The 21,371-nt window shown below is 34.5% G+C and overlaps 1 protein-coding gene across 1 annotated transcript; it reads right to left on the bottom strand.

Annotated features, from left to right (window-relative positions):
* Positions 1-1,063: 1,063 nt before the first annotated feature.
* LOC123673949 lies at positions 1,064-20,768 on the bottom strand. Its single transcript, XM_045608730.1, has 4 exons — positions 20,118-20,768; positions 11,217-11,469; positions 8,249-8,461; positions 1,064-1,906 (listed from the first exon to the last, which is right to left on the bottom strand). The coding sequence occupies exons 1-4, from the start codon at positions 20,320-20,322 to the stop codon at positions 1,612-1,614; spliced, it is 966 nt and encodes a 321-aa protein (XP_045464686.1). The 5' UTR covers positions 20,323-20,768; the 3' UTR covers positions 1,064-1,611.
* Between the last annotated feature and the right edge of the window lie 603 nt (positions 20,769-21,371).

Raw genomic sequence — 21,371 nt, 5'->3', positions numbered from 1 at the left:
ATGAAATTTTGTATTTATATCAGAGACAAGAATGAGACGCACAACTCCCTACTAAATACGCTCTATTAGTGATGACGTCACACACCGCCATTTTTATTCTCCTGTCATTGTTCGGAATCCAAACAAACAAATTGTCATTCAAATTAGTACGTTGTCGTTGAAGAAATGTTATAAATGTAGACTTTTTCTATCTTTTCTCATAATAAATGGTTCTACTCTCAATGTCAAATTTTATCCTCTGATATTTTTTTTCGTTATCTCGAATAATTCATTGCCGATTCAATTTATTTACCACGCCACTGAGTTAAGCAGTCTAGAAATCGGCAACACCCCAGAACCAATGCCGTAATACTGCGAAAGAGATAGCATTATCTCTCTCTCTCTGCGCCTTAGATTTGCCATCTTATTTGGCGGCGACTGTACATGTCCCCAACATATATCACAATATATTTTCAAATCCACAATTTTACTATATCATTATAAATGTATATTGTATTGAATGAAATTTATTTTTTGGAGTGATTCTCAATTAACTATGTAAATTCGAATATTTTAATCCGATATTTTTTCCTAATTGTCGAGTTTATAGTATGTAGAATATTTATTATTTTCTGTATCTACCTACTTAAATCAAAGGTTTGGCAACTATTTCTCTCCTAGTGTCATCCGTTGTTTCACGGCGTTTGGCGCACTTGAAGTTTGTTTTCTGAATTTCTGAAATATTTAGGGTATTCATCTACCTAAATATATAACAGCTTATTCGGTCTCTAGAACCATGTCTAACTCAAGCCAGAATAGGTAAAAAATTACTCAATATTTGTGTAACAACAAATTTGACTAGATTGAAATTTAGGTATGTAGTAGGTACCTACATATACCTATTCGAAATAATCATTCGAATGTTAATCATGCCCCCTCCATGAGTCAGCTCTAGTTACGCCACTGGTTCTTCGGTATTCAAGGGCGCAATAGACGCATAAATGGACGATCATTCAAAAGCTTCTGAATCGAATTAAGTGTTTTTCTCGGATACTTCATTTTAAATATTGATGAAAACAAACACTTTTAAAGGGGAAATAATTCAGCAAATTTTATTTTGAACATTCGAAATTATGTACATTTTACAAAGTTTTATACATTTATACAAAAATAAATAAGAAATGTTTCGCTCAAAAAATTTACACAACCAATTGTTTCTCTACTTCTCGTTTCATACTTGAATAATACAATTTTCCAAAACTTTTCTGATAGTCACAGAAATGGTAGTGAATATACATTTTAGAGAACCTCGAAGAAGTAGGTGAATTTCATATTTTTTCTCAATTAATATTTCACACTCTTAGAGCACCTCATGAAAAGTATTCTAAAATGTAATATAACTGTTCAAATAAACTTTTAATTTGAGAATGTGAAGAAGATTCTTGCTACAGAATTGCTGATAATGTGTTCATTATATTATGTGTTGTGTATTTCAAAAGAACTATTCATAATGCTAGATAAACTATCTTTTCGAATATTTACAATATTTAAATAAGTAACAATCAATTATTTATTATTCTTATTAATTTCATTTTTCACCATTGACCTAGTTTTTCATTTTATATTAGATTTTCACCCATAAGAAACAGTATACCCCAAATTCTTCATCAAAGTCTCTTTTATAGCTGGTTGCAATTCTTTCTGCATATAAGATGTCAGCAATGATCTTATACCTTTCAAGAAAATGTCCTCCATCTCTTTTGACAATTCATCTTCTTCCTCCTCTCTCAAATCTTTTCCAAAGGCACGAAACTTAGTGGGCTCACAACCATACGCGTAAACACTTATAAATCCAGGTTCCAAAAAATGAGAATCAGTTCTTACATTGAAGTGTCCCCTTTCTCTTCGTATTGGTTCGGTGTAGAACCTGAAAATAAATGAATTAAGTTAGATCAAAGGTTATCTGGCAGAAATGTTGTCAGATGTTTTGTTTTTACGCAGAAAAATAATTTTAAATCTACCTAATGATGCATTCGAATGGAATAATAAGTCAAATGAAGTTTCAAGATCAGACTTGGTTGGCTTCAAAGCAATTCATGCTTTGAAGCAAATGAAAAAAATACATATTTGGTAAAGGATAGGATGTATTATTTGTATAAGAAAATCTTTGAAGTTTGGTTTTCATCATCATCAACTCATACATTAGGATTCCATTATACAGAGTGATTCACCGCGATGGCCTATTAGACGTTTATGGAAAACTAATCATAATTTTAGCTAAGTATTTGCATCATAATTTTGTGGTGAAAATTAGCATATTGGGTTTTGAGACAATGATCTCGTCTCTAAAATGTTTTCAGGTCTCTATAACTTCTGGTTATACCGGAAACAGACTACTACTACTTCCTAATTCAAATGACACGCCCATTATATTATCGCATCATTGGATAGCCTTTTTGATGACAATATGCCATAACTTGAATAAAAACTAAAAACCCAACGGTTCATGAGTTAATGGGATTCTTATGAAAAAAATGGTGATGAGGACTCACATTTTTTGAATTTTCCAGCAGAAAAAGCTTTTTTCGGCAACCGTCCGGGAAGTGCTCACTTCCTGGACGCTTTTTCTCTGAGAAAGTAGCATTTCCCGGCCTAGTCCGGAAAGTACGTACTTCCCGGACTAGGCCGGAAAAGAAGCATAGAATCCATAGCAACCGAGATAACGGCTGACAGTTCATATGAAATTAGTTGTCAAAAATTTGCATGTTTTTTGATCGCAATCACAATAAAATATGGAAAGCAGCAGCGATAGTGTTATTTTACATGGTTGCCGAAAAAATATTGTACGCAACACGCCCGAAAATGGTTTTTTTGGACTCAAAGACTTCCAGGACTCGCTTACGCTCGTCCTGGAATTTTGTCTATTCGTCCAAAAAAAACCTATTTTCCGGACTTGTTACGTAAATTACTATTTTCGAAAATTTGTTTTCTTTTTCGATTCTACAAATACTTAGTGTTATGAGACTGTTTGCGGTTTGGACCAAAAACGAACAGGGTGTTCATCAGAAGATCAAGAACTTGGACAACTGAAATTCATCAAAACTCAAAATTTTCAAATTAGAACCTATGTTTTTTATTACACTGCTCAACAATTGATAGGGATCACTTACTTGTTCTAAATTTATTTCTGAAATATTCGCTCCAAGATTATAAATTTAATCAGATATCAGAGTATTTCCAGTTGATAATATGGTTCACTTGAGAAAAGAATGAGAAAAAAAGACTTTATTAGGAACACTCAAAATTCTGTGTTTGAATAACATAAAAATTTTATGATGAAACCACAAGAAGGCTGAAGTTTCGGTTAAGCTAGTACCTAGTTGGTCCCCCACGAGCTCGTCTCAAGCATTCTACCGTACGAGGCATACTTTCGATCAAACGATTTATAAAATTTTAGGGCAAATTGGTCCAAATATCCCGTAAAGCGTTAGAAAGGTCCTCCAGGTTATTGATCGGTTGTTCTAAGGTTGACAATTGTCTAGACATCTCAGACCAGACATGTTCGATGCAATTCATGTCTGGAGAGCGAGCTGGCCAGTCCATCCTATCAATAGCATGAGTTTCTAGCGCTTCATTAACCAGACGACTACGGTGTCGACGGGCATTATCGTCAATTAAAATGAAATTCTCGCCCACGGCAGCCGCAAACGGAACAATTATGGGTTCAATAATCATATCCTGATATCTCCGGCTGGTCATGGTGGTGGTCTGCAGAACAACCAACTCTGTGCGTTGGTTCAAACAAATGCCTCCCCATACACATATAAAACCTCCGCCAAAAGCTGTTGTGGGTAGCATAAACTGTTCTGCATACCTTCGACCTCTTTCCCTCCAAGCAAGAATATGTCCATCGGAGTTGACCAAACGAAATCTAGACTCATCCGTAAATAAACATCGGCTCCAATCTTCAAGTGTCCAATTGCGGTGCTCCTCAGCCCATTGCCGTCGATGAACCCGGTGTTCCCTATTCAAACGGGGATGTTGTACCCTCCTACGTGCTCTCAAACCACGAACATGTAGTCGTCGTCTTACAGTCTGGTTCGAAATTAGACCTCCTGTTGCAACTCTCAGTGATCTATTGAGCCGCGACGCCGGGTAAGTGGGATTTCTCCTAGCATTGAGGATCAAAAGACGATCTTGGGCACCTGTTGTACTGCGCTGCCGACCTCCCCAATGAACATAAGCTACTGAGTCGTTTTGGATGAACCTATTGCAAGCCCGACTCACGACACTTTGCGAAACATTCAACCGCCGGGAGACTTCTCGCTGGGACAAACCTTCCTGTATCCACCGTATGATTTTGTCCAGTTGCACAGGAGCCAAACGTCTTCTCGGCATGACTGGTAAGCTGATATTGTTCTCATTTCTTCAATTATTGTCACCTTATGTGTTTGAACGAGAGAAAAAAACAGATTTAATAACAAATACCACATTGCTTTTCCCTCCACCTGTAACAGCCTACAGATTTTGTGAACAAGAGCTGATGAAGTGAGGAAGACTTTGATGTAATCAACTCAAAACATCTTATTTTTTCCTTAGAGAACATATAATGTACAGATATTCACGAGATAACTTGAAAAAAATACAAATGAAGAGAAGTTCATAAGTGATCCCTAGCAATTGTTGATCAGTGTATTTCAGTCGATTCTACCTACAAAAATAGTGGGAGTTACTTAAGCAAACCCTATACCTAAAATGATTACTTAAAGAGTTATCGAAGAAGATTTTTAAATGAGAAAATACCGCAATTTATAACTGTGGAACAGTGGAGTAGTCTCTACTTCCGGAAAACACAGAAATAAGCTAAAATTCGATGTTTCCATAACTAAATTTGATATTTCAAGAATTGTAATGAATTATTCGTAATTGAAAATTGTATTGGTTTATGGATGTCTGAACAATCCCAACTAAAATTAATTATAATTTATGTAATGTAAAATTTAGTTATCCAAACATCGAATTTCAGTTTTTTCTGTGTTTTCCGGAAGTCATAGACTACTCCACACCGTAAAGAATTGCGGTTTCTCCTCATTCAAGGTTCTTCCTCGATAACTCTTAGGCCCAGTTTCACCAAATGCTTTAATCTTGACTTAGCTCTTAAGTGAGGCCTTAGATCACGATTAATGTAATGTAGCGTTTCACCACACTCCAAAGCGCCATTTAATCGACCAATCGCGATTTAGCACTAATCGGCCATTTTTGGAGGATTATAACCTTTCAAGTTGAGATTAATAATTATTTATCAGTATTTTTCCGGAAATTTCTAATTTTTGGGTCAATTTTATCGAAATATGACTATATGTATAGGCTCAATATTTCCCATTCAAAATACACGTAAACTTTGTTTTTGTGTTTTATGAAATTTATTGCAAAGAATAATTTATTGATATGTTTGATTGAAATATTATTTAAGAAGCAGTTAAACTTGTTAATAAAAAAAAATAAGTTAATAAAATTACTTATATAGTTTTTTTTCCAGACTGTGTGGTTTTGTGAAATGGGATAATTTCTTTTTAACTTCTGCAAGTTTCCGACATTCCGAAGCACATCTCTCGACATTTTCGGCAAAAATTAACTTTGTTTTTTGTTTACAAGATGACAAATGATTTGAAATGTTATGAGTTATGAATGAATGACACCTGACACCTATCGCCAATGGTGGTCATCACTGCTTATACGATACAGAACACTATATAACTTTTTGTTCACAACGTTGCCAAATGGTTTGACTATTTAATCGCGATTTGGTTAATCGCCATCATCTTCGGACGGGTTGATGCATGGTGAAACAGAAAACACTGTTAAGCCTGCTTTAGTAACAAGCGGAGTTTAATCAATCTGGGATCAAGTGCTGTTTGGTGAAACTGGGACTTAAAGTATTCATTTTAGGTATAGGATTTGCTTGAGTAACCCACACTATTTCTGTACGTAGAATCGACTGAAATAATAAAAAATATGAGTTCTAATTTATAAATCTTTGCAAAATCGAAAAAGAAAAAAAAAATTTCGAAAAAAGCTTTTTCTACCGAAATATTCACAAAATTGTGAGTCCCATGCAACAATTTTTTTCATAAGAATCGGATGAACTCATGAACCGTTGAGTTTATACCCAAAGTATGGCATATTGCCGAAAATTTTGTATAAATAACGCTCGTCAATGAATCCTGTTATATTTATCCAACTCACAGGAATAATTTTCAAATACTCTTATCAATTAATCTTCAAATTAATTTAAATGAGATATGATTACTTCAAACTACTACTTCAAACTTAATATCTCGAAAATTGTAGGGGCAAAAAATCCATACCATACGGCACAAATTGACACAAAATCGGTACAATTTATTAAAAGAGTTACGTAGTCGTGTCTAGCATGCTCCTTCAAAGATTTCCAATCTTGAAGCGACTTCTGAAGAGAGCTTTTACATAATGAAATATTCCTCACATTTTATGAATTTGAAGTTGAATTTTTTTAAAAAAAAAGACCACAAAATATTCACACATTTTTTTGCAAATCGGAATTTTAATGAAGAATATTCTAAATGAAGAAACTGATGGATTCGATCTAGTTGTGAGCGTATCTCACGGAAACAAAATATATATTTTGAAAAAAAGGGGGATAGATTTCCTTTTGTATTTTATTCATTGCGCCGAATACCTCTTCTAAACATTGTTTCAGGAATATCTCGAAAATTGTAGGGGCAAAAAATCCAGACCATACGTCACAAATTGGCACAAAATCGGTACAATTTATTGAAAGAGTTACGTAGTCGTGTCTAGCATGCTCCTTCAAAGATTTCCAATCTTGAAGTGACTTCTGAAGAGAGCTTTTACATAATGAAATATTCCTCACATTTTATGAATTTGAAGTTGAATTTTTAAAAAAAAAAAAGACCACAAAATATTCACACATTTTTCTGCAAATCGGAATTTTAATGAAGAATATTCTAAATGAAGAAACTGATGGATTCAATTTAGTTGTGAGCGTATCACACGGAAACAAAATATATATTTTGAAAATAAGGGGGATAGATTTCCTTTTGTATTTTATTCATTGCGCCGAATACCTCTTCTAAACATTGTTTCAGGATTATCCATTCATTATGGAACGCCCTGTATAAGAAATTTTTCCGTTACTGATGATGCATTTTGATTTTATATGACGGTTTCCAGATCTCCACAATCTCCGTTTGTAACGCAAATTCTCGTTGCAAGTACAAGTCTTATAGAAAGAGTGTCCCTTGAAAATTTGTTTCCCGTACTAGAGCTAGAACCCTAAACCGGATTATGAGTCAGAGGATACTACACTACAACCTTACAAATATGTAAGTTTAACTTCGTCAAACTGTCCTCATTTAGTCTGTAACCGACTTATTTCAATCAGATAATTTGTCTTTCAATTGGAAAATTAATCGCAGATATGCTCGACTGGTCTGTAACGGAAATTCATTGTTTTTCATCTGAACAATCGATAAAAGCGTAATTGAAGGAAATGCTAACAATTGGATCCAGACAAGATATCATTTATACATGCTTTTTTTTCCGATTATTCTCACCTACTTACAATGAGCCTACTTAGTTCAATGCGAAATATCCTTAGGAAGTTTAGAAACGTTCTTATAGGAGGAGGACACTTTGTGTAACACAATACCTTATTATGCGAAGGCTACCAAAGTCAGTAATTGAACCTCCGCTTGCTCTGTTACACTTACCTATATTGTGTTTGTGTATACTTATAGGTACATTCATACCAAATGAAATAAAACAAAACTTGATATCCACAAATTTGAATTGAATTTGTGACAACAGAATCTTGATATTCAAAATATGTATAGTGATCAAACCCTTACGGACCCACACTGTGTGAGTTCCACTCACAAATCCAGTGATCCAACCACTCCTGGAGCTACTTTATAGAAGACTCAAGAGAACCTGTCCAATTGACCTCAATGATGATAAAAAGGTCCCTTCGTTAGAAGACTCCTCATCTGGCCAGCCAGAGGGGAGCAAATCTTTCACCACATGAGTTTTTGATGAAGCCAATACCCCTTGAGTCATTTTCATCGCTTCAGCACAGAATTCCATTTATGAACACAATTTGAGATTCTTCGTTTGATATTTGTATCCATTGTAAAAATCGCAGAACATGCATACAAAGATGAACTGACAAAATAGGTTTCAGCTATGTATATCAAATAGATCTACTCACCCAATTCCTGCTCTCCTAAGTCTCAAGATCATGTTGCAAGTGTTTTCGCTATCCAACAAGGGACCATCCTGTCTTTGAATGTCATCTCCATTGAAAAGATTCACTCTACCACTTATCGTCAAATCGTTGAAGAGCAGCCTTGTTTCTAAACTGGTATTCCTGGGATCGAAGCGACATCTGTCCACTCTTACCCAACTAGCAGAACTCGGTAACCTGTTGAGAAAAATTTTGAAATCTCTCGATAGTAGCAATGTTGATTATTTTGAAAATAATGTAAATTTCTCTCATTTTTTTCCGAAGGTATATAAAGCATTGAAATCAATTTTGAAATGCAAACAATTTTTGTTATCCAATTTCAAAGTTTCTACTAGCAAAATTGATTTCAGATGATAAGAGATGAAATACCAACTCTATTAGCCACAAACCTTTGAACATGGCCTTGTTCAATTAGTGTCACAATTTTTGCAGGATTAATTTCACTTATCACTCTACGATGACTGCCGTCTTGAACGCAGATGTAGTGATTAAGAAAGAGAACTTTATGATTCTTGCAAAAAATAGTGGTGATTTAGAAAGAGTTCCATTGAAAAAGAAACCCACAAAAAATTATTGATTTTGAAAAATTCACCTTCATATGAGAATAACGCCATGCAAACTTTTAAGTCCATGTATGAAGTTTGCAGTGTTTTTAGGAGATAAAGACAATAAAGTATAGTGACACTTCTATTGACAATGTTTTTTGGAGAGTTGTGATTGAAAATATACTAACTGACAAAGAGAAGCTGCAGCACCCAGAAGGAGCTGTTTAAATTTTGATTTTTTTTTATAAAACATAGATAGATAGCAAGGAGTAAATGATTGAATTCGGAGAAAAAAATCGTGAAAGTTTTTTCATTTAAACAATTTTTATGACTTAAATATTGTAGTCATTTTCTGCAAGTTTTTTAAATTTTACAACAAACTAGCAGTTCGAGGAGATCCAAAGTCGATGTTTAGTTGTTGTTAAAAAGCCTAGAGCAAGTGTACGGAATTTATCAGCAGCTAAGTGAATTTGAAAGAGGCGGGGTTGTCATTTCGAGAAATCGCTAACCGTACGGACAGAAATCCAACTACTGATATGAGATGTTGTCAATCGTGGTAAGATAATGTCCAAAATCGAAGAAGAGTATACACCGGACATCGAAGGGGCACAAATGAGGTTCAAGATCGAGGTCTAAGACTTAAGGCCATTAGAGACCGATTTGTCACAAATCGATCTTTGCCTGATAAGTGGTTAGGAGAACAAGGCCATCATATAACTATCCGAATGATTTACCGCCGGATAAGGTCTTTTGGACTGCAGCATTATAGTCCCCATCTTGTGTTACCTCTGACGGACGGTTGAGCATCGCCGGCATCGATTATAGAAAGTCAGCAATGGAATGTAGAATGGCATCAGATCGCCTTTTCTAATGAATCTCTATTCTCCTTGGGTGCACATGATGGCCGAAGAAGGGTTAGATGACATCGGGGAGAAAGACGTGAACCTCAGTTTGATGTTGAGCGTCATGTACATCGGACAGTTGGCGTTACGGTATGGGGGCAAGTAGGTCACCTTTAGTCTTCATTCGAGATAATATGACAGCGCTGCGTTACCCTCAAGAAATAGTGGAGCCATATGTTCTTCCTTACCTTAACCAACTCGAGAATACAATATTTCAGCAAAAATAATGCCCGACCTCATGCTGCCAGAGTTAGTTCAAACTTTTTCAAAGCGACCCACGTGAATCTTTTGCCCTGGTCGCCCAGATCACCCGATCTTCCGCCCATAGAGCGTATTTGGGACATCATGGGTAGAAGGCTTGGAAATTTACCCCAGCTCCCACGGACTTTGGTAGCTCTGAGACATGAACTACAGGTAGCTTGAGATAGTATCCCTCAAGAAGAAATAGACCATCTTATTGCATAAATGCCGAGACGTGTTGGGGACTGTATAGATAATGGAGTTGCACCAACACATTATTAACAAATTTATAAAAAATTGTAAACCCTTCGTTTTTTCTCCAAATTTCAATCATTTTCTCCTTTCTATACTATCTGTTTCACCAAAAAAAAAATTTTTTTCGGCAACCGTCCGGGAAGTGCTCACTTCCCGGACGCTTTTTCTTTGAGAAAGTAGCATTTCCCGGCCTAGTCCGGAAAGTACGTACTTCCCGGACTAGGCCGGAAAAGAATCATAGAATCCATAGAAACCGAGATAACGGCTGACAGTTCATACGATATTAGTTGTCAAAAATTTGCATGTTTTTTTATCGTAATCGCAATAAAATATGGAAAGCAGCAGCGATAGTGTTATTTTACATGGTTGCCGAAAAAATATTGTACGCAACACGCCCGAAAATGGTTTTTTTGGACTCACAGACTTCCAGGACTCGCTTACGCTCGTCCTGGAATTTTGTCTATTCGTCCAAAAAAAAAACCTATTTTCCGGACTTGTTACGTAAATTACTATTAATTTAAACAGCTGCAAATGTAAAATGTTGCAGTTTCTTTGTCACTTAGTATATATTGAATTGTCGAATCTGAAATAATGGGCTAGCTGGTATATACTATTTTGGGTTTCATCTCTTACAAGATCAATGTTATAGTTGGGAGGGTGTGAATATCTCAAATGGTGATCTCTATGTCCTGAATAGCTTTCTCAAGGAGCAACTCAGATATTTGAAGTCACAATTCACGTTTCGGAATTTATATGAACCAGACATCAAATAAAATATTCTTTTCTGTGACTAGCTATTTGTATGGATCATGTTTCATGCCGCAACGACCCTCCCAGTTCGAAAGCCTTTAAAGACAAGGAATGAAATTCAAAACGTGGTAGAAAAGTAAATAGTAATACTAGTATTTCAATCAGAAAACGAAGAATCAAATTCGAGTGTTTACTGTTATTTTTAAAATGTAGTGTTTTTTAGGTTGCTATCGTTCTTACCTCACTCTCATATCCGTGACGTACATGTCGTAAGGAGAATTCCTCAACTGTTGGTGCAATGAATAACCGCTCAAATGCAAAGTCTTCTGCTTCGCTACCTGCCTCCGCCTTATAAGTTCCAACGCGTTTTCCAAACGCTCTGTGCATCTTGGAGAAAAGTCATCGTATCTATCGTCGTATATCTTGTTTCCGTTTCCATGCACATAAGGATAAGCTTCATTCGAAAATTTGTCGTTCTGTCTGTTGGGAAGATCTGTAAAATAGTTTCATTTGTGAAAAACTGCTAGGTATTAGTAAATTTATCATTTGCACCGATGAATATGATATAATAATAGTCCAAGAATAGTCTGTTGTGGAACTCCAGCAGGTTTATATTTCCATAGTTTTGAGACGGAATATGTTAGTAGGTATTGTAGTTGTACAACTATTGATATCAAATACAAGTTATTCTAATTTCGACTATTTCATCACGTAAATAACAATTGTTTCGTACCACAGTAGCTTCATCAGATTTCTTATATTTTGAATGTTAAATAGTTACCTATACAAGATGTAAGAATTCTGAAGAAGCTAATGTGCAGCAAAACAATTGTTATTTACATAATAAAATAGTGGAAATCAAAATAACTCACATTTAAGGTCAATTAAATGGATTTCCACCAAGAAACAAACAGTTAATAATACTGATAAATTCTGTGGTGGGGGGGGATTTGGTTCCAATTGGATTATGACATGATTATAGATCTAATTAGAGTCCTTAAGTACCTCGTGTGGAATTGAGAGGATCATTTATTAAAAGTTAGTTTTCTCTTCATTATAAAATTTCAAAAATATGATAAATGATAACAAAATCTTGGCTTGATGAAGAGTTTTCGGGGTCTGCACCAGAAAAATCAACCATCATTGATTGGTATGTTAAGTTTAAACGTGGTGAAATGAGCACAGAAGACGGCGAACGCAGTGGACGCCCAAAAGAGGCTGTCACCGACGAAAAATCAAAAAGTTCACAAAATGTATTTGAATGACCGTAAAGTGGAGTTGATCGAGATAGCAGACATTGTGAAGATATCATCTGAATGTGTACATCATATCATTCACGAATATTTGTACATGAGAAAGCTGTGTGCAAAATGGGTGCCGCGGGGGCTCACAATCGATCAAAAGCAACAACGTGTTAATGATTCTGATAAGTGTTTGAAATTGTTTAAGTGCAATAAACCTGAATTTTTGCGTCTATATGTGACAATGGATGAAACATGGCTCCATTATTTCACTCCGGAGTCCAATCGACAGTTAGCTGAGTGGACTGCATACGATGAACTGAATCCAAAGCGAGGAAAAACACAACAGTCAGCTGGCAAGGTTATGGTATGAGTATTCTGGGATGCGCAAGGTATAATATTCATTGATTACCTCCAAAAGAGCCAGACCATCAACAGCGATTATTATATAGCGTTATTGGATCATTTAAAGAATGAAATCTTCAAAAAACGGATCCATTTGAAGAAAAAAAAGGTGCAAGACAATGCGCCCTATCACAAATCAATGAAAACAATGGCAAAATTGCATGAATTGGGCTTCGAATTGCTTCTGCATTCACCGTATTCGCCAGATCTGGCCCCCAGCGACTTTTTCCTGTTCTCAGACCTCAAAAGAATGCTCGCTGGAAAGAAATTTAGCACCAATAAAGAATCTCCGAAACTGAGACCTATTTCGAAGCGAAAGACAAATCGTACTACAAAAATGGTATCGAAAAATTGGAAGATCGCTATAATCGATGTATCGCCCTCGAATAATAAAATCGAATTTTACCCAAAAAATGTGTTTTACTATGGTAGACCAGGGACTTTTCAATTGGCCCGTTTGATATCTGTTATGAGAACTCTATTTTGTTTGGCAAGAAAATCAAAAACTCGAAATCCTCGCCCTACTGAAAATATCAACAACAAACAATATCAGAACGAACATAAACCGTTAATTATCATAGAAACCACTGGTTCTGTTATAAGATAAAAATCACCATGCATATCAGACGTCATGGATCTGTAATCCAGGTACAATTTGCATGATACAAGTGTCATAATACAAACGGAATTTTATTTCTATTGTTTTGCGATCGAGAGGCTGAAACAAAGACACTTTTCATTTAATTCGGCAAAACAATGGTTACTGCTATTTTCTAATTAAATTTAATACGAGTTGCGTTGACAAGGCACGAGCCAAGCGTTCTTCCATAATTTGAGTGAAAATGGAGAGAGAGCAAATGATGTATAATAACAATGAAGTTACATTGTATTACGAGATATTATTTAATGTTCAAGAAGGAACTTCTTTCTTATCCATTTTATTTGAAATTCAATCCAATTATTATCATAAAAATTTCTTGTGGATAAATTCTCTACAATATCCATCTATTTGATTAGATGGAGAAAAGATGTTTTTATCAGTTCCTATATTTGTTCTTATTCAATTACTAAGCAATTCCTCAAAAAACAAGTTGGGGTATGCTAAAACTTCATGAAATCATTTTGTTCAAATATTTTGATAGGATTTTCGTGAAATTTGGCATAGACGTAGTTTCCGTGAGAAATACCATGCCAACAGGCTATTTATATCTAAGAGAAATTTCAATTTATTCATAGATAATGTGCACAATTAAATTGCACAGAACTGAGTTTTTTATTAAACCATTTAGATCCCAACAAGAATACCAATAACGGCAATAACATACCTATTCCACCAAAATTCGGGCTAGTGAAACAATTTTCTCTATTTCAGTATCGTAATGAATTAATTACAGTTCTGAAAACAGTACTGTAATGAACTCATTACAGCATTGTTTTCAGTTATATTTTTCGTTTTGTGGTTGTCTACACAGACTTCCAATCCTATCAAAATTCAACACACATTAGTTAATGTATTTTAATTTGGATTAAAATGATTTGCGATATTATTTTCTTAATTCTGTTGGTGTTAAATCGATTTCGGCCGACACAATTCATGAATTTAATGCGTAATTGTAAATGATTTCAAAATTCGAAACGTACGATTCAAATTCATATTCCGTAAGCTGTCAATTTTCGTAACAGTCACAGCAACTGCCAAGATACAATACAAATGTCACTAGAATGTATAATGTGAATTTTCAATGAATTTCGACAATATTCCACAAAACTTGACTGAAATAGAGAAAATATCGTCTAATACTCGTTGCAGAAGGCAATTCCAAGACTCTTGCGAAACAACTATATCAACTCAAAAATGTATTGAAATGGGGGGATACTATTTTGAATAATTCCTGCTGAATTGGAAATATTTTATTTTTTTTGTTTGTGATTCGTTGTTTTCGAGTTCAACTATTTTGCTTTTTTGCTCTATTATTTATCCAGCTCTTTGAAAGTTTTCTTAAATAATTTGAGAAAAATTAAGGGAATGCATTCGTAAAGGGTGAAAAAACTGCAATTTTCGAAATAATTCTAACAATAAAATCAATATTTCTTGACCTATTAAATTTCTTTCATAAGCGAATGTTTATTGATCTCCCTGAATGACGATGCCAAGCAGAGATTTAGAATTTTATTATGAATTAAATCTTTGTGGTTACGAAAACGAAAAAAAATCATAATATTAACGCACAGGGTGATCCAATATTCACAACAATAGAAAAAGTCTGAAATTTTCGTTGCCCGGATCTGATTTATACGATTTCAGAAATATTGAAGGAAGTCGATAGTAAAGGGTGATAAAATTTCAAAAATTGGAATTATTCGCTCTATTAATTGAAGAGTTACTGAACTAAAAAAATTTCACTTTTAAGGAATTATTTATTGATCACCCTGTATGACCGTGCCAAAAAATATTTAGAATTTTTATTATGAATTAATTCTTTGTGGTTACGAAAACAAACAAAAATCATAATGTTCACGTACAGGGTGATCCAATATTCGTGGAAATAGAAAATGTCTGAAATTTTCCTAGTCCGGATCTGATCTACTCCATTTCATAAATATTGGAGGAATTTTTTAGTAAAGGGTGACAAAACTTCAGAATTTGAAATTATTCGGTCGATTAATTAAAGAGTTATTGAACTATGAAATTTCATTCATGAGATGAACATCACCCTGTATATCCCAAATTAAGGCACTCAGGCGATTGAAACCACTTGATACGGGTCCTCTATGATGACTTTCATTTATGGTATCCGTTTGTCGCATTCTACCTGTATAATCAATATTATATTCAATAATAAATCGTTTGAGGAAAAAATTAGGAAAATTATAATGTAATTCAAATGCTCTGTGGACTCGCTACTATCCAATAAGAAAATTACCTTGATTTGTTCCATCAGTTCGTAGGAAATAATGTACAAATGAACTCTCAGAAGAATTTCAAGGAAAATTACCGAAAGTCTAACTATAACATAGATATCCTCGAACAATTCACTAATGACCAACGAAAGTGTGCGAAAAAAATTGAATTGGTACGACTGAATTTCTGTGCCCCATAAAACATGATTGGAACAGCAGCCCGCATTGTAATTTGAAGCGTTATTCTCACTGCATCAGAATATAATGCCACTTATGTTTCGAAGTGGAATAGATGATTTGCCATATTAATTCTCTTGTTGTCTAAAGGTGGATAATCTTTATCAATACAATATGGAGAAACTTTGTGAAAACAGAACATTCTAGAAATTCGTGTGGAAAGTTGATAGATCCTCTTTGTTTCTAGGCTGTTCAACCAACACTTGGGATTGTTGAATTAATTGTTGAGATAACAACATTATTTTCAGAATATCGATGTTATTGGACGAATAACAAACAACAAACAAATGAAAAATTTTTACAGTTCTTACAACCAATAAAATTTTGTCATTTTGTGTCATATAAAACAATTTCACCCAATCATGTCAACATTACACTGATTATTTTTTCACATGTCAAAATCTGACATTTCAGCTAATAGCAATGCGTTATTTCAGCCAATCATTCGGGATTCTACTGATAATACTGCTTCCTCATCGATAATACCTTGTTTACATTGAAACGTCAAAATTTTACTTTCAATTCGTCATTATTGACAGCTTAATAGTTATTTATGCAACAAGTGCAATAAACAATTTTTGCACGAGTTGCATACAACATCTTTTCTACGTTCATGCAAAAAGCAAAAAATGATTTATTGAGGTGCGGCACTAGGTGTAGGAAAATGAAAAGCCCAACTTGAATACTTTATTATAAATATCGATTTGCATTGAAACAGGAACTAAAACGTTACGAACAATTTAACTCAAACTTTATTTTTCCCCTCAATGTTGAAAGTGAATGAACAATTGGTGACATCAGCACGTTGAAGTAGAATGACAGATGAGTGCAATAAAAACTCTTCTTCTTTTTCCACCAAATATAGTTCAATAAAGTTTTGCTTTTTGCATGAATGTAGAAAAAGTTCATTATTTACAATGAACAAAACCGATTCAGTGCCATCACCCAAGAGAATATTGAACATTTGATTTGTTGAAAAAAATAATCATCTCAAATACAACTCGTTCTTAAAATTTTATCAGATATTTTTTTATTTTCTTCACTCAAACTTGTTTATTTGAGGCAAAAACATTCAAACAAACCGAATATAGATAAAATCACTCGTCCTAACGGACACGTGATTTTATCAATTGGTTTGTTTTCATGTCTTTGCCAAATAAACTGAACTGTGCGAATTTGTTATTGTAGAAAAAGGAATAAATAAAAAAAAGAAAAAAATTATCGATAATATTTAAAGCACTCGTGGTATTACCTTTGATAATTGCATTCGGTGCAATTATCAATCACTATGACAACACGATTGAATTTGAAAACTTCATTCCAAATAAATTTCAAAACGTCACGTCTTGGCAATGCATATGTTCAAAGTATAAATGCGCTAATCAAAGAAAAATTTCCAGAAATACAACATGTAATCACATATACATTTGCAGAATATTTATGGATTTTTGCTGCGAACGAGAATATGGATTGAATGAACTTAGGAGCTTAAAAGAATTGACGTTGATACTAAATGATTGGACGGTCAAGATGAGCAAGAAAGACGGTACCGAATATGAAGAAGCAACGGTGATGACAATGTGAAACGTTTTTTACAAAAAAGCACTATGACTATAACATTATGATTGATCCGTTCACGTAAATTTTAATAAAGTCATAATTTTTTTTCAAAAATTATCCACCGAATATTCCTCGGGCATTGACAAATGCCTCATAATTTTATGACAGATTTATAAGTCTCGTAAAAAAACTTGGTAACAGCCCTCAGCCTTCGGCTTCTAGCTTTCGATAGTCCTAAAATTATCTCGTCTACCATCAATGCCTTAGGGATATTACTACTGACAATTGTACAAATTTCAAATAGGTCGCATCTGAATCTTTGTATGAAGGTTGAAATTATTATGTTATATCCAAATGAAAAATGTCTTCGATCGAATGAGTAGTTTTTAAATTATCCTGCCTGAAAATTTCAAGTTTCTCCGTTCGCAAAGGTTATCGTTATCGGACGGACAGACAGAATTAAATGTGACCACGGAACCATCGGTGAGTCGTAATTTATTGTTTGAAATTCGAAAATTGCACACATCGTAACGAAATGATACTGCACTCTGTTCGGGGAACGACCTTCCAAAAAGGTCATCCATCTACTTTACACCATACAGAGCTTTTTTGTTAACTGAAAAAAGAATGATATCTGCTGTGAAAATCGTTTACTCTAATGCAATAACATCCCTAGCTATCAAACTCAATCTTTAAATTTTATCGCGAATCTGATGAGCTCTAAAATGAGTGAAACCGGTCTATCACTACTCACCTCCGATTACAGCACGTTTTCCTGTGACTCACATAGTTTTCTGCCAGTACTATATTATTCTCAAATTGTAAAGTGAGTACAATATTTTGCGTCATCTTTTTATTTCAATAATTCCGAAGAAACGAAGTTATGATTTTCAAAAAATTTATTCTGATTTCCAATCGAATAACTCCACAGCGTAATAGTTTTTATACGATTTTTTAGCGCTATATCCCCGAACAGATAGTTATACCATTTCATCGATAAAGAAACGTTTGCCGACACATGTTTTTGAAAAAAAAGGTTATTTCGACCTGAAAAATACGTCCCTGAATTCTTGAAGCTGAATTATGGAACATCTGTTTCTGTATATTTCTATTTTCCAACAGAATATCTAGAACTAAAAATTATAGCTCCCGGATGATCTGAACTAATGGTTAATAATTTGATAACTAATAAACATTAGGGTGAATAAGATTCTCGGTATAATCATGACTTTACAACTTTTATATTCAATTTTTCTTTATGGCTTAACCGTCATAACCGTAATAACAAGAATACTTTCAATATACAACGAATATTGTCATGACACTCTCCAGAAGCAATTTAGAAACCAAATGAACAAAAAAATTCAACTGACCAAAACACTTTGTGGCTATTGCAACAGTGAAACAGACAGTAGGATGTCAATTTTTTCGCAGGATTGTCATCATCACAAGCGGGACCTGAATCACTGTTAAGCCCCGAGCTATACAGCGCCAATTTTGAAAATCTAAAATTTCATTTTGTCCGCATATGTCGTTTTGTCCGCATTTCCCCTATATAGTATATCCAAAGTCACTTGGAGGAAGCCAGAATATTTCGATTATACAAGGGTTGTCCAAGTTTTCACAAATCCCTTCGGGGCAAGTGAATTTATTGCCTAACAATACTTTCAAATAACTTCACTATAGATTGGTGGTGTTGGATCAGAGAAACAGGAAAATGATACTCTGTTAGTTCGCCGACGTTTCGGAAAAATTTATTTCCATCCTCAGGGCTCATAACGGTGCTTGATGTCCTCCATAAAACCCATATTAGAGATGATGTTGTCAAAAAATAACCATAAACTATTTCACAAGATCTGAAGTGGTGATCCAAAAATTTTACTTTCCGAAACGTCAGCGAACTAACAGAGTATCATTTTCCTGTTTCTCTGATCCTACACCACCAATCTATAGTGAAGTAAAATTTTTGGATCACCACTTCAGATCTTGTGAAATAGTTTATGGTTATTTTTTGACAACATCATTTCTAATATGGGTTTTATGGAGGACATCAAGCACCGTTATGAGCCCTGAGGATGGAAATAAATTTTTCCGAAACGTCGGCGAACTAACAGAGTATCATTTTCCTGTTTCTCTGATCCTACACCACCAATCTATAGTGAAGTAAAATTTTTGGATCATCACTTCAGATCTTCTTTCAAATAACTCCGGTATTTAGCGTATCGCGGTATACATTTAAAAGTGATATCTGGCCAAGCGTTTTTATGGTCTTGTTCAAATGACTTTGGATATACTATACCTACATACCTACTTAGTTTTAACCTATTGACTATATCGTTTTCTATACGTATCAGCATTTCTATCAGGCTTTATTATCTTTAACAATCTCATCCATCCAATCTTAGCTTTTATTGTGATATGTGAAACTAACAACTATTGGATTCAATTTTCAAATGTTATGCAGAATTTATATTTTTTTTTTTTTTAGATTAATCGGATTGTTCAATATCATTCCTTTCGTATTTAGTTTGGTTTAATGTTTAATGTCATTGATTGGACATTAAGGTATCATTATTGGTAAGGGTTTGGTACATAAATCGATTACTATTCGCATTGATATCTATTCCTGAACATAAAGTATTATTCATTAAAAAAGTGATACCTACCATAACATAATTTATCACAACGTACCCCAAGAGTTTTAGAATGATGCAGTTCAATTTGCATTTGAAATAAAATAAAACTAAACATAAACACTATCAAATAAATCGGAAAAACTTGAACCAGATAAACTTACCAAAATCATCCTCCCTCAACGATGCTGTATCCTCTGCCAAAATGGCACTGCCTCGGCTATCCGTTAAGCTCAGCGCCCACAAAAACAACATCCACATGTGCAAGTACATTAGAGAAAACCACGCCACGCACACTGCTATAAGCACAGGAATAATGAGGAATGACAATTGTTCTACTGATTTTACCGACGATCTGATTCTTTTCATTCATCTGATTCTGCACGAATGTGGGAGTTGCAGCGAGTGCGTATCCACCACTCTCACTTCTTCAGCTGGTCCATTCTAGGTAAAAGTTGAGTTTTTGGTTGGGTACTTTGCGTGGCTTCAAAACACATTTTCGCTAATTCCTTATAATAAGCATAACCTCACCTTTGAGTTTCTTCTTCTTGGATTTTGACTGCTTTATTTTAGGTAAGTTACTCAACAAAACATGAAACATTGGATATAATATCCATTATTTATTCTGATTCCATAGTGACTTGTTTAAGGGCCTGTGCTGCAGAGCATAAATAAAAGCTATAAAATACTACCATTGGTTTCTCGTCCATCGTTCCTAAAAATTGGTGCTCCACACTATTTTGATCATAAAACACTATTGTCTCCCGAGAAGTCCACAATCGTTTATCTATACAAAAAAGCTGAAATTCTTATGGGACCTTTGAGGTTCCAACCTGACTATAGATATTAAATTTTGTCAGTAGTATATCGATAAATATTGAAATCCTGGGTAGGTATCTCACGGGAATTTTCATAAGTAATATCATAAATTTTCGAAAAAAATCGTAAGAACACGTTGCTAATTAATATATTAACATAACAGGACAAATGAAAGGTGTCCGGTCTACCAAAGTAAAACATATTTTTTTGGCAAAATTCGATTTTATTATTCAATATAGTTGCCTTCAAGGGCGATTCAGCGATTATAGCGATCTTCCAACTTTTCGATACCATTTTTGTAGTACGATTTGTCTTTCGCTTCAAAATAGATCTCAGTTTCGGCGATTACTTCTTCATTGGCGCCAAATTATTTTCCAGCGAGCATTCTTTTAAGGTCTGAGAACAGAACAAAGTTGCTGGGGGCCAGATCTGGCGAATACGGTGTATGCTGAAGCAATTCGAATCCCAATGCATGCAATTTTGCCTTTGTTTTCATTGATTTGTGACACGACGCATTTTCTTGATGAAACAACTCCTTTTTTTCTTCAAATGAGGCCGTTTTTTAACGATTTCATCCTTTAAACGATCCAATAACGCTA

Source organism: Harmonia axyridis, chromosome 2 (genome assembly GCF_914767665.1).
Source record: "Harmonia axyridis chromosome 2, icHarAxyr1.1, whole genome shotgun sequence".
In the NCBI taxonomy this organism is placed as follows: Eukaryota; Metazoa; Arthropoda; class Insecta; order Coleoptera; family Coccinellidae; genus Harmonia; species Harmonia axyridis.
This window is presented reverse-complemented; position numbering and strand designations above follow the sequence as displayed.